Here is a 14,958-nt window from a genome sequence, read left to right on the forward strand (position 1 = left end):
TCATTGTTAATATCTTTGTGAAAAGCACATTGATGTGAAAATCTTCATGAGAGTCAGAGGCCCTACAACACGATTAAAGATTCATTCAAAAGAAAATCACAAGTTATTATCATCTTCAGAACATTTCATTAAACATTAGAGACAGACTGCTGAGTACATCTCATCTCTATCCAAACAACCTACAGTCCACAAACACATCATGAACCAGTGCTCTGGGCTGTGGTCTGTCCCTAGTTACATGGATCAGCTGGTTCCCTGGAGGTGACTGCTGCTGTGGTTTGGAGCGGATGAATAAACCTGAACTGAATCAGGTGTCCAGTTACTTTTGGTCCCTTTAAACCAGGCTGTCACATGTTCAGGATGTGAAACTCCTCCTCCTCCGTGAAAACGGGTGTGGGTCTCAATCAGCCAAGGTTTTGGGTGAACCCATTGTGAGATCTAGCCCCACGCTATCATGTGATTTCCTGTGATCAAATGTCCCAGGATGTGAGTGGGCGTTAAGACGTCCATGTCCCTCTTCAAGCAACTTAAAGAAGTCCAGACGCTTTTCTTTCCAAGCTCCTTCAACAACATCATTCATAGAACAGCTTCCAGCTTCTTTTGCTCGGCTACAGTTTGGATGGATTTGCATTTAAAGATGCAACAAGACTAAAATGGTTAGGGTCAGGAGGTCAAAGGTCAGAGCTCCTGTGGGTCTGAGGGCGGCCTCACGCTGGAGAAGGATGAAGGAGTCTGACCTGAGCCAGTGTTTGACATGAACACATCAGCACTGCTGTCAGTGAGCCTAACGACAGCCGTTAGCATCATTTCAGTGTTTCAGTCATAAAAACACTTCCTGTCACTGTGGTGGTTACAGTGACATCATGCAGTTTGTGCTTTGACCTCCAGAGGGCGACAAATCAGCACAGACAGAGAGCTCCATTCAAACTTTGCTGCCATCAGGAATAATTCTTCAAATATAATCATCAGTGTTTGAGCAGTTATGATATCAGGGACAATCTAGACATGTGTGACAATACTGAACATGTCACATGACACACCTCAAACATCATGTGATCCACTCTCAGTCTGCACTTTCATTCATGACTTCAACAGGTTGAAATGAGCTTTGAAGAAACATCAGTTCAGTGCTGAAACATTTAAACGCTGCAGGAAGAACAACAACAAAGTGATGACGGATGTTTGTGCTTCAAACAGGAAAACCAGCAGAAATAAATCACAGCCTGCCAGAGGTTTGGAGTTTCCCAGGTGCAACTGAACGCAGCACAGTGTCCCAATGCTCCTGATTGTCCTCAAACGTCTCTTTGGGTGTTTCCTTCCTGCTCAAAGTTTACTGTCACTTCCTGAACTTCGTGGAGTGGAGCTTGTTGTTGGTGTGTGAAGAAACTGTAAGTTTGCTTTGTTTCCTCCTTTAACAGTTTGTCTTTAGGAACTTTACTGTTTGTTCAGCTCGTGTTTGATTTCTTCACACAACAAACTGTGTGTGTTTGTATTTCCGGTCTCTCCATTAAAGTCAGTGTGTAATGTTTCCTGGCTAACATCAGCTGTGTGCAGCTTAGTTCAGCACAAATCTGCCGCTCCATAGTTCACGGTAACGGACTCACAGCTGGACCAACGAGGCCGAGTGTGTCCGCCACTCTGAGCTACGTTCGTGTTTGTGTACTTGTAGTTTGTACTTTGAGTTCACTCAGAGCCCACAGAGGACGCAGCGTACGTGATGACGTCACAGCCCTTTACCTCCTTTACTGTCACTGTGATTAATATTTACACACGAGACACCTGCAGAGCTCTGACGCTAAGCTAGCACACAGCATGCTAACACTAAGCTAAAGCTAGGCTAGCCAAGAAGCCAGAGTGAGTTAAAGCTGAGTAAACACTGACCCCAGACCAGCACCGTGATAAAGTGAGCTGCTGCTGCTGAACTTGAACAGGTAACAAAGTGATGAGCAGTCAGGCTGCAGGTTTCTACCTGTTCATGTTTCTACAGTAGAATCACTTTGAAGTGTCTTTGTGCTGTTTCATCTTTGATTTGTGTTCATAAACACTCAGAGAAACATCACGTGACCTCATCAGGATCTGTGTTGGTGTGTGGGGCTGTACCTCAGCTTCATGTTGTTACATGCTCATTTGTTCATTTTAACATCAAAGTAATGTTATGAGGAGTAATGAAGTAACGTACTCCATTACTTTTAATCAAAGTGTTCTGTGTAATATGTGTAATAATGACTGTTTTGAGTAATGACCAACACTGATCACAACAAAGAGGAAATGCCTCCAACATGCACAAACATTTGAGCCACAACATGCAGTTAATGTGCACAAATGTCTTTGATATGCTGCTCAGTGATGGTGGTGACTGTCAGAGCAGAGCTACTGAGAATCAATAAGTAATATCAATGATGGGATCAGAATCACTAAATTCTTCTCATCCCTGTCAGTATCATACATGTGCTGTATAATGTGATAAATGTAGAGGTGCTGGCTGTTCTCTCACTCTGCTGTTTAGCTGTAAAGGACGCCTCCCTGCCTTTGTCTCATTCATGACCTTTAATAGTCTCTTCTAACATGCAGAGATCTGTATGATCTGTTTCATAGAGTCTAACCAGCCTGTACAGGTAACAACAACAGTCACTGCATCACTGACACACAAACGTCATCTCTGTCAATAACAACATTCATACATGGAATAAAAACACATCAGTGGATCATTGCTGGAGCTGATGTTTGTGCTCCTGGTGCAAAGGCTCTCAGTTTCCTCCTTGAAATAACATCAGTGGTGGGTCAGCGACATGCTTTCTTTCCCTCTCAGGTTTAAATATCTGGGACTCTCCACCGTTTGGTTTTAGAGCTGAAGAAGCTTCTCAGATGAAACGTCTTCCAGAAACTTAAAGACGTCTCTTTTCTCTCCAAGCTCCTTAGATCACATGACCTTCATGACTGAGATCCTACTGGTTTCTAGGTCACATGACAGGTCAGAGGTCAGCGACTGTAACTCAGTTCCTCCTGTTAATGTGAACTGACTGAGTGTTTGTGGTTTACCTCTCAGACTGACTGAAGATGATGATGGAGGAAGAGGAGGACAGAGCAGAGTCTGCAGGGTCCAGCTGTCCGTCTGTGAGGAGTGACGGGTCCAAACATCAAAATCCAAACTTCAGTGGTGAACCTGGAGCAACGAGGTCAGAGAGCTGAACTCACTGAGTAACAGAAATAATTCTGCACTGACATTATAATCAGTGTTGACTCTGGTTGATTGTCTGACTGTGTTTGTGAGCTGAGAGGAAATGAAAATGAGTTTGTAACAAAAATCAGTTTTGTCCAGTTTTCCTGTAAAAAGCTGAACTCTAATCTAAGAGGATGTTACTGACAGGAAACAGCTGCATTATCTGCAGTCTGTGTGATCACAGCTGCTTCAATCATGTTTGTGTCTGCAGAGGTCAGAGGTCACAGTCTGCAGGGTCCAGCTGTCCGTCTGTGAGGAGTGACTGGTCCAAAGGTACCATTCCAGACTTCAGTGGTGAACCTGGAGCAACGAGGTCAGAGAGCTGTGATGACTCCTTTACATGTTTGTGTTTCCTGGATAAATATGACCTGAAACATCCTCAGATTGTTACAAAGATTCATTAAAAAGAAAACAATGAAAGAGAAAAGATCCAAATGTTCGACTTGGTCATTTGCTGTTTGAGGACAGTGATGCTCATATCTGTGGGGAAAGTGTGACCTGAGTGGGTTCATGTTTGTCTTTAAAGAACAGAGCTGCTCTGATTCTCTTTGTGTCTGATCTGTTAAACAGTCTGAGAGGTCACACAGAGACCCAGCAGCTAAAGCCTGGATCATACTGGCTGCTGTTACTCCATCAGGACAACACTGAACCACAGTGGTGTGGATGTAGTGGATAAATCCCACCATACTGATGCTCAGAGTTAACCACAGGGAACAAAACCAGATGTTACCTTCAGATTGTGACCTTTGGAGTGGACGATGCAGATTTCAATAGAGAATAAATGTTGTTGTTTTTCAGCTGTGAAGAAAGAATCTAATTTTCTGAACTTAAGAATTTATGATGCTGGAAACAACATGGAGACTATAACACAACATTTCCACTGTGTTCATAGAATGAATGTAAAACTGTCAGACATTCATTAAATATGCAAAATGTCTACAGAAGCATCAGAGGGTCAGACGTGAAGCACTCAGTGATTTTGATCAAATGACTCATCAGTTATTGATCTGTACTACACTGATCTACCACGTTAGTAAAGCTGGTGTTCTGGTGGTGGAGGGAGACTCGGATCATGTTCTGGTTTTGGAGCAGTGATCTGCTGATGGTTCAGTTTGATGAGCTTCTTCAAAATCATCCCTGACATCACCACTGAAAGGACGTCCATGAAAACAGACTGAAAATTACTGATATGTTCACAATCTGAGAGTTTAAAACTTGACAGACTTGATTCAGATGAAGTTATTTGAGCAGAAACTCCTGGATCTTTATCCTGTGTTGATCTGATCCTTCATGGTTCCTCCACAGAGTGGACCAGCAGAGCTCAGAGGGTCCCAGTGGTCAGTCTGCCCAGCAGCATCAAACACAGCTGGACTCCATATTTATGGTCTGTACATGTACAACAACTACTGTTACATCTGTTCTGTTCACAGTCATCTCCATGCTGCTCTTTGTAGACCAGTGGATCGTCAGTGTGTCCAACATGGATCTGATGTTTGGCTCCATGATTTCAGTCTGATTGGCTCATTCATAAATATTCTGTTCCAGCTGCTGGAGGACAACATCATCACTTTTGTGAAGAACGAGCTGAAGAAGATCCAGAAGGTTCTGAGTCCAGGTTACCCAGAATGCTTAGAGAGTCAGAGGAGCAGCAGCAGAGAGGCGTTTGTGAAGATCACAGTGGACTTCCTGAGGAGAATGAAGCAGGAGGAGCTGGCTGACCGTCTGCAGAGCAGTAAGAGGATTTATCTAAAGATTTAAGCTGCTGGATAAATGAACATTTTCCAGAGATGGAAGATGGAGCAACATGTTTTAAAGATTAGTTCTTTTTGGAATTGAGTGTTTATTTTTCTTCTCATTCAGAACTTCAAGCTGCAGTTTGTCATCGTAACCTTAAATCCACCCTGAAGAAGAAGTTCCAGTGTGTGTTTGAGGGCATCGCTAAAGCAGGAAACCCAACCCTCCTGAATCAGATCTACACAGAGCTCTACATCACAGAGGGAGGGACTGCAGAGGTCAATGATGAACATGAGGTCAGACAGATTGAAACAGCATCCAGGAAACCAGACAGACCAGAAACAACCATCAGACAAGAAGACATCTTTAAAGCCTCACCTGGAAGAGATGAACCAATCAGAACAGTGCTGACAAAGGGAGTGGCTGGCATTGGGAAAACAGTCTTAACACAGAAACACAGCCTGGACTGGGCTGAAGACAAAGCCAACCAGGACATCCAGTTCATATTTCCATTCACTTTCAGAGAGCTGAATGTGCTGAAAGAGGAAAAGTTCAGCTTGGTGGGACTTGTTCATCACTTCTTTACTGAAACCAAAGAAGCAGGAATCTGCAGCTTTGAAGACTTCCAGGTTGTGTTCATCTTTGATGGTCTGGATGAGTGTCGACTTCCTCTGGACTTCCACAAAACTACAATCCTAACTGACCCTAGAAAGTCCACCTCAGTGGATGTGCTGCTGATAAACCTCATCAGGGGGAAACTGCTTCCCTCTGCTCGCCTCTGGATAACCACACGACCTGCAGCAGCCAATCAGATCCCTCCTGACTGTGTTGGCATGGTGACAGAGGTCAGAGGGTTCACTGACCCACAGAAGGAGGAGTACTTCAGGAAGAGATTCAGAGATAAGAAGCAGGCCAGCAGGATCATCTCCCACATCAAGAAAGCTCGAAGCCTCCACATCATGTGTCACATCCCAGTCTTCTGCTGGATCACTGCTACAGTTCTGGAGGATGTGCTGGAAACCAGAGAGGGAGGACAGCTGCCCAAGACCCTGACTGAGATGTACATCCACTTCCTGGTGGTTCAGGCCAAAGTGAAGAAGGTCAAGTATGATGGAGGAGCTGAGACAGATCCACACTGGAGTCCAGAGAGCAGGAAGATGATGGAGTCTCTGGGAAAACTGGCTTTTGATCAGCTGCAGAAAGGAAACCTGATCTTCTATGAATCAGACCTGACAGAGTGTGGCATCGATATCAGAGCAGCCTCAGTGTACTCAGGACTGTTCACACAGATCTTTAAAGAGGAGAGAGGACTGTACCAGAACAAGGTGTTCTGCTTCATCCATCTGAGTGTTCAGGAGTTTCTGGCTGCTCTTCATGTCCATCTGACCTTCATCAACGCTGGACTCAATCTGCTGGAACAACAACAAACAACATCCAAGCGGTCTAGTTTTTTTAGAAAAAAAGAGTCTCTCCACCAGTGTGCTGTGGACAAGGCCTTACAGAGTCCAAATGGACACCTGGACTTGTTCCTCCGCTTCCTCCTGGGTCTTTCACTGCAGACTAATCAGAGTCTCCTACGAGGTCTGCTGACACAGACAGGAAGCAGCTCACAGTACAATAAGAAAACAGTCCAGTACATCAAGAAGAAGCTCAGTGAGAATCTGTCTGCAGAGAAAAGCATCAATCTGTTCCACTGTCTGAATGAACTGAATGATCGTTCTCTAGTGGAGGAGATCCAACAGTCCCTGAGATCAGGACGTCTCTCCACAGATAAACTGTCTCCTGCTCAGTGGTCAGCTCTGGTCTTCATCTTACTGTCATCAGAAAAAGATCTGGATGTGTTTGACCTGCAGAAATACTCTGCTTCAGAGGAGGCTCTTCTGAGGCTGCTGCCAGTGGTCAAAGCCTCCAACAAAGCTCTGTAAGTACATATGTGATCATAGCTTTAGCTTTTAAATGTTTATTCTAGTTAACACAGATCAGGTGGAACAACTCAAATAAAATATCAAAAATATTAAGTGGTCATCGGTACTCAGTTTGTTCAATACTGAATACAATGCAGCACAAATTGTCCACGTTTCTGAAATATTTCTGGGTGTAACTGTCACCAAAGTGCAATTTAGACCTGGCCTGTGGTTGTTATCTAAGTGATAATCATCAATTCTACTAAAACAAATACAAAATAAAGAAGTTTGACACATTCTGTTGATATCAAAAGCACACTGAACAATTCAGTGTTGTTTTACTGCTGTTCTCTCTTCACTTCTTCTCCTCTGATTCTCTCCACATGTTGCTCTGCATCAGTGCTCAGTTTCCTGACAAAACAAGATGAAATATTGCTAAATATAATAGTATCTCATTACACTTCAACATAAGTGTTTTATTTTTGTAATTGTTTATCTGTTATTTTTCAGACTGAGTCACTGTGACCTGTCAGAGAGAAGCTGTGAAGCTCTGGCCTCAGGTCTCAGCTCTCAGACCTCTAATCTGAGACAGCTGGACCTGAGTAACATCAACCTGAAGGATTCAGGCGTGAAGCTTCTGTCTGAAGGACTGAAGAGTCCACACTGTACACTGGAAACTCTCAGGTGAGATCAAGCATTTTTCTTTCATCAACTGACAGAATTAGCAGATTAATAATAAGGCAGTCCTCTAATAAGAGGAGAAGTGGAGGTGTTTTGAAGGGCAACGTACTCTTATGTTAACAAGACAGGAAGTAGTTCCTGGGAACTGCTTCCTTTGTTATTGTCTAAGTAGAAACATGATGGTGAAACAGTGATGAGTTTGCAGAGGTGGATCCACAGCACACAACACAACAATGCTGTTGCGTGCTGAAAGCAGACTTCTCACAGATTCTGAGGCTGCAGGTTTCATCACTGTCCAACCAAAATTCACTGAACCAGCAGTAAATGAACGTCCAAAACGACGCTTCATGTTTAAAAAACAGATGATCAGGGGGATTTGTGTTTACATCTTTTTTGTGTGATCTGTTCACCTGCTGTTTCAGCTGTTTGGTGGTTGTTGAGATGGTTTTGTGAACTTTTAGCTGAGATCCTGACGTTTCTGTAGATACCACACATGTCTAATTACTTTGTACAGCATGAACGGCCATAACGAGGTTTTTAACAGTAAGAAAAGTTGTAAAACTTCAGAAAATATAGTTAAAAGTCCAAAACCTTCTACGTCTGGTGTCTTGTGGTAAGGAGCAGATCAAACGAGTAAAGAAGTACGTTATAATTATAAATGGCTTCAACAGCACATTCAGGTCTGTGAGACTCATTCAGACACTGAGCCGTGGCTCTGTGCTACATGCACATATTTCTGCATCTCTGCCATTCAGACACACTTTATATATAGTTTATTTTATGTAGTATTCAATACTGAACTGTACATTTAGTCTTTTTAAAGGCAGCAAGTTTTATTCAATGTTTTCATAAAAGCCTTATTTTTATCCATTTACTGCTATTAGGAAGAACACGTGAGGTTTAAGACCTGGACCAGTTTGAAACCTTTTGTCCTCCACAATGGAAAATGGGTGGAAATAAAAATGGGTCTCACTTTAGCCAGCTCCTAATTTTATCAGTTCTACTCTCAGCGTCTCCTGTATATCTCCTGTATAAATGTTGCACTCAGCTTTGTGGTCTCCAATATCACTGAAATGCAGCCAGATGCTGCTCATTTTGCCTTTTCACTCTTTCCTGACACGCTTGCATTTCAGTACAGCTCCCATTTCTCTGTGTACTGGTCTCTACCACTACCCTTGCTGTCTATGGGACATGTCCTCTTTCACATAATGGTATGATCCCAGTCTGTCTCTTAAAGTGTTTGGCCACATGGTTTGCTCATCAGAATAAAACCTCAGCCGTGCTCACATTGATTATCAGCAAGCCTGAAAATTCATCAATATTTGACATATGAAATTATCTCATGGGCTGGATTTGGCCCACGGGCCATATGTTTGACACCCCTGGTTTACACAGTTTGGTATTCAATGTACAAGTGAGTTAGCTCTCAGCTAACTAGCAGACAAGCTAACTGCTGGGACTGCGTCTGTCTAACAAGAGCGTCAGACACTCAGACTGGTTTCCTTTGTGGATGATGATGTGTTCTCACACTGATCCTTCATGCTGATGCTGCCATCCACCCACTGCTCCTGGATTCATCATCATCTCCATCAGCCCTCACAATACTCCACCTTCTTCAGCTTCATGTTCAGCAGCCTGGATGGACAGTAATTCTTTCCATGGGTTATGGTGGGACATTGAGAGCTGAAGTCAAACAGCAGTGAGAATGAAAGACTGATTCATTTCTATTTAGTCTTGTGATGTGCAGCTTTGTTCAGAGCATTAAGGCCCAGCAAAGATTACTGAGGTCATAGAGTCCTGATGAAACCTGTGTGCTTATAGAAACTGAGACCAGATGAACCAGAATAGAAGGACATTAAAATGAAGTGTCAGCTACACAAAGGCAAAGCTATTCAGTTGTTGCTGTGAGTTATTTAAATGGAGGATGGAGTCAGACTTTAAGCTGCTGGACTCAGTCACTATATCCTGTTGTCCTCATAGAACCTGGACACACAGACTCACCTGTGACACAGTGACACACAGTGTGGGCTACACACACATTAGAAAGTGGATCAGTCACACTTGTGCAATCATTTGTTGTGCTGGGAAACCATGAACACTTTGAATCACATTAATGGCTTTGTTACAGCAACATTCAATCATGAGTTCAAAAGTAGTGCATTGTGTACTTATTTTAATAGTACTGCAGTATGAGAAGTGCAACATTCAGTGTGCAGAAACAGATCAGGTGCTTTCTAACAGCAGTGTTCCCTTTAACACAGCAGCAGTTCAAATATTTCTGTCAGTCTGAGCTGAAACATGAATCTAATCAAATATCAAATCAAAGTTCTTTGCCTCTGCCAGGACGTTAACATTTGATCTAGTTTTTTACAAAGTTCCCTCAGCGTCCAGAGCCACCAACATACCTTTGATCAACAGCAAGTGAACATTTATAAATGTGTGTTTGCAGAACAGGAAGCAGCAGAACTATTGTTCTGTTATCAGGCAGCAGCACAAATGCTCATCAGCTCATTTACTGTGCAGGACTTTGAGTGTGTGAAGTGTGTGTTTGTGCTGGATTTCCTTTGGAGAATCTCAGTCAGAAACCAGACAAAGAAAAACTCTTTCAACAGTCCAGGTTGAGTTGACAACATGAACTGCATTTATCTTCCTCTGACTGACATGTTCTTCCTCCTCTGCACCGAGCCAGCTGCTAAGACTCACAAGCTCATTGACATTTTCTGATGATAAAGAAACTCTCTTCTTCTGCACAATATGAGCAGCAACAGAGAAGAAGCTTTCACAGGTACAGATGTTGCAGCTGTGGCCAAGTACATGTGCTGCATGTTGGAGCAGCACTCTAATGGACAGGCCTCTGTACTGATGGTGGGCTCTGCTCTGTATCCACCACACTGTTCTCAGCTGAGTCTTCCTCCTGTTCACACTCTGATGAAGCACCAACAGGGCCAACTTCTTCTCTGGTGGCTCGGATGTTGTTGCTTCCACAGGTTTCCCTCCAACAACCCTCTGTTCCTGCAGTAAGTTCAGTAAGATCTGGGTAAACACTTGAGCTCCTTGAATCTGGCTCCAGCAGCAGTTTTCACATATACAATGTTGGCATTTTGCTTGCGTGTCTCCAGGTCTGTTCTGAATGTAGACTTGAATTTGACCACGTAGGCGGGGTCATCATCTGAGCTCTCCATCACCTGAGAGAGATGACAAAACACAGAATCACAGAGCATGAAACCAACGTTTCTCCTCCCAGAAGTTCAGTCACAGACCTGCAACAGAAACAAGAAGATTCAAATGACGCAGAGCTTTCATTTACTTATATCCACAAACATGTCCTCTACATATTCATGCTGTATTTACACACACATACAGAGGCTGTTTGTCTCTCACACACCGACAGGACACTGAGAAATACATCATGTTAAATATACCTGCAGGCTTCCAGCTGTGCGCTTTGTCCCTGTCAGCTGTGATTGCCATGGCAACCTTGGTGTTGTGCGCGATGCAGGGACGTGTTCAAAGGCAGACGTCTGGCAGCAGCATCATATTTGATGCACTATCTGTACTGAGTGTGCTGACTTTATTTCAAATGTCCCACTGCTGTGCAACATGAATCACATGTTCTGCACGTTTCTGTAACTCCCAGGTAACCATGGTTACACAGCCACGCCCAGTAGTGTCCAGAGAGACCAACAGCTGGTTCATGTTGTAACACCGTGGCTTTCGTAGTCTCTCCTTTTTCTACAGCTCATGTGTTCTTCTTGTGATGCTGCGTCTTGAGGCTCATACATGCCGTCATTTGTTGATCCTAAGAACGTTCCTCAGACCGACTTCTTCAACAACAGATAACTTTAGTTGTATCAACACTGCCTCCTGGAACAGTTTAAAATGAACATGTCAAAGATCTGTACCTGTCTCCATGTTTCTGTCCCCGCCCCTTTCTTTCTGTCCTGGGTCATGTGAGCGCTGCAGTAGTATTAGGCCCACCCTCAATGCTCCCATTGGCTGAGACGCATAATGACGCCCATTTCAAGCCAGCACTGATCAACATCCCTCCTGTGACCCATGGCTGTTATATTCAGAGCCAGTGAGCACTTTCACAATAATCATGATTTTAAAAACTGTGATTAAAATAATTGCTGACGTTAATCAGTTAATGAGTTAACGAGATAATAACAGGTTAAGTTGCCCTAATAATTAGACTTTGGTGACAAACTGATGTGATCTCCATGTTTCCTTTGTTGGACTGTGGGCGAGTGTCAGAACTGAATGTACTGAGTAACATGTAGAGTTTAAACATGTGTCAGTTCCAGTTTTAGAGCTCTAAAGTGCAGCTATCATGTTAGGAATATGTTAGGAATAGACAGGAACACTGAGCACACTGAGGTCAAATCTTTATTTTACCACTCGCTGCATTCTTGATGTTCATGAATTCAGCAGCTTCATGATTGTCTGCAGCATTAATCTCATATTTCCATTAGAAGTGTTGAATTTGACTGTTTGATGTTCTTTATGATCTCTGGCACCAGTTCATCTGTAGGCTGAGCTCAGTCCATCCATTTAGTGAAATAATGTTTAAAGGTCTCCTTGTTCTGTGAGCGTGCACAGATCCTGAAGCAGAAAGCCTGGGTTAACAGAGAAATGATCATCACTGTGATGATGCTCATCGTCTCTGACTGGGATTTGAGGTTTTATCAAAGCAGCAAAGAAAGCCTGGCTATGTTGGACTGGGTGTGGAAGCAGCTCCCAGTTTGAGTTCAGGAGACAGACACCCTCTCTACTTTGAAGATCAGCTTCAAACTTTCCTTTTTGATAAAGCTTATAGTTCGAGCTGGATCAGGTGACCCTGAACCATCCCTTAGTTATGCTGCTATAGGCTCAGGCTGTTGGTGGACTTCCCATGATGCTCTGCTTTCTTCTCCCCTCTTTTCACTCCTGATGCTTTTATATGTCACTACTGCATGTCCTTAACTTTTGTCTCTCTGTTTTGTTCTTGTCTCTCTGAGCTCATCTCTTCTTTCCCCTCACCCTGCAACCAGTCATGGTAGATGCTCCTCCTGGAGCCTGTTTTCACTGGGAGGATCTTTGTGTCAAAGGGAGTTCTTCTTCCCACCATCACCAAGTGCTGCTCACAGTGGAGGCGGTCACCTTACACTGTTAAACAGCTTCAGATGACTGTTGTTGTCTGTTGGGTATTGTCACTTATAAATAAAGTTACAATGGATGGATGTAAATGGATAGATGTTATTGTGACAAAGAGAAAACAACTGTTGACAGATAGATTGTTGTTTTGTGTGTCTGCAGTCTGTCAGGCTGTCTGATCACAGAGAAAAGCTGTACTTCTCTGGCCTCAGCTCTGAGCTCCAACCCCTCCCATCTGAGAGAGCTGGACCTGAGCTACAATCATCCAGGTCCCTCAGGAATGAAGCTGCTCTCGGCTGGACTGAAGAATCCAGGCTGGAGACTGGACACTCTCAGGTATGGAGAGAAAATCTGATAGAGGAGGAAGAGCTGGAAACATTTCCTGTGTCTTTCACTCACTTCCTGTTTGTTTCCTGCAGATGACACATGAACAATCACACATGCAGGAATATTTTCTAATAATTATTCACCTAATTAGAGTTAGCCCCTAATGGCAGCCTAGTTAGCATTAACTCCTGACATCGTTATAATGCAGGGGAAAAGGGTTACCATTATCAGATAATGCTAATTTACATCAAATTAACAATAGTTAATAATGGTAGACTTCGTATCATTAGCTGCTGTCATTCTTACAAAGCAAAGGAAAACAATATGAGCATTAGCTGCTAATGCTTTTTCATCTAAAATTAGCATTAGCCACTAATGGCAGCCTACTTAGCATTAACTCCTCACTAATATAATGCTAATTCACGTCAAATTAGCATTAGCTGCTAGCATCAGCCTACCTAGCACTAGTTGTTCACATTGTTAAAAGGGAAGAGAAAACGATATTAGCATTAGCTACTAATAATTATTCACCCCTAATTTGAATTAGCCGCTAATCAGAATCAGAATCAGAATACTTTATTGATCCCTGGGGGAAATTATTTTTTGTTACAGTGCTCCATTTTAAACCAACATTAAGACAAGACAGACAATACGCTAACTAAGAATAGTACAATATATACATATATATACATACATACATACATAAGTCACTTATAAATAAATATTTGGAAAAGAAACATGTGTAGCTGTAGCAGCAAACAGTGTGTTAAGTGGATGCGTTGTACAGGGAGATGGCCACAGGCAGGAATGATTTCCTGTGTCGTTCAGTGGTGCTTTTTGGTAATCTCAGTCTCTCACTGAACGAGCTCCTGTGACTGACCAACATGTCATGGAGTGGGTGGGAGGTGTTATCCAACATTGTCTTTATCTTGGACAGCATCCGCCTCTCCGACACCACCTTGAGGGAGTCCAGCTCCATCCCCACAACATTGCTGGCCTTACGGATCAGTTTATTAAGTCTGTTGGCATCTGCGACCCTCAGCCTGCTCCCCCAGCATGCAACAGCATAGAGGATCGCACTGGCCACCACAGACTCATAGAAAATCCTCAGCATTTTCTGGCAGATGTTGAAGGACCTCAGTCGCCTCAAAAAATAGAGACGACTCTGGCCCTTCCTGTAAAGTGCTGTGGTGTTTTTAGCCCAGTCCAGTTTATTGTCAATGTGTACTCCAAGGTATTTATAGTCCTCCACAATGTCAACACTGACCCCCTGGATTGAAACAGGGGTCAAGTGTTTCCTGGTCTTCCTGAAGTCCACGATCAGTTCCTTGGTCTTTGCCACGTTGAGCTGCAGATGATTCTGCTCACACCACGTGACAAAGGAGTCGACCACAGCCCGGTACTCTGTCTCATCATCCCTGCTGATGCATCCAACCACCGCAGAGTCATCAGAAAACTTCTGAAGATGGCAGGTCTCTGTGCAGTGGCTGAAGTCTGTGGTGTAGAGGGTGAAGAGGAAGGGGGAGAGGACAGTCCCCTGTGGTGCCCCTGTGTTGCTAATGGCAGTCTACTTAGCATTAACTCCTCACTAATGTGATGCTAATTCACATTAAATTAGCTTTAGCATTAGCTGCTAGCATCAGCCTACCTAGCACTAGCTGCTCACATTGTTAAAAGGGAAGAGAATACGATATTAGCATTAGCTGGTAATATTTATTCACCCCTAATTAGAATTAGCCACTAATGGCAGCATACTTAGCGTTAACTCCTCACATTGTTGTAATGCAAATGGGGCTAACTTGCATTAAATTAGACTGCTGTTATTAGCTAATGCTATTTAGCAGTAGCTGCTCACATTGTTATAAAGCAAAGGAAAACGATATGAGCATTAGGTTCTAATGCGTATTTGCCTTAAATTAGACGTAGGTGCTAATGGCAGCCTACTTAGCATTAGCAGCT

At 43.3% G+C, this 14,958-nt stretch overlaps 1 protein-coding gene across 1 annotated transcript; it reads left to right on the forward strand.

The window, feature by feature from the left end:
• Nucleotides 1–1,356: 1,356 nt before the first annotated feature.
• LOC146577195 (uncharacterized) lies at nt 1,357–4,674 on the forward strand. Its single transcript, XM_085269718.1, has 6 exons — nt 1,357–1,388; nt 2,912–2,971; nt 3,047–3,176; nt 3,432–3,533; nt 4,526–4,604; nt 4,651–4,674. Exons 3-6 carry the CDS (start codon nt 3,058–3,060, stop codon nt 4,672–4,674), a joined length of 324 nt encoding a protein of 107 aa, XP_085125844.1. The 5' UTR covers nt 1,357–1,388; nt 2,912–2,971; nt 3,047–3,057.
• Nucleotides 4,675–14,958: the final 10,284 nt, after the last annotated feature.

The sequence above is a fragment of the Mchenga conophoros genome, linkage group LG3 (genome assembly GCF_057382185.1).
Source record: "Mchenga conophoros isolate Kocher_MC1m ecotype Shallow Benthic linkage group LG3, M_conophoros_male_GT1.1, whole genome shotgun sequence".
Lineage (NCBI taxonomy): Eukaryota > Metazoa > Chordata > Actinopteri > Cichliformes > Cichlidae > Mchenga > Mchenga conophoros.

Bases quoted from the DNA above. Each gene is read 5' to 3' on its own strand.
- LOC146577195 (XM_085269718.1), top strand. From the start codon at position 3,058: ATGATGATGGAGGAAGAGGAGGACAGAGCAGAGTCTGCAGGGTCCAGC. The intron at 3,534-4,525 runs GTCAGAGAGCTG...GTTCCTCCACAG, and splicing joins GGTGAACCTGGAGCAACGAG to AGTGGACCAGCAGAGCTCAG. The intron at 4,605-4,650 runs GTCTGTACATGT...TTCTGTTCACAG, and splicing joins AGCTGGACTCCATATTTATG to TCATCTCCATGCTGCTCTTT.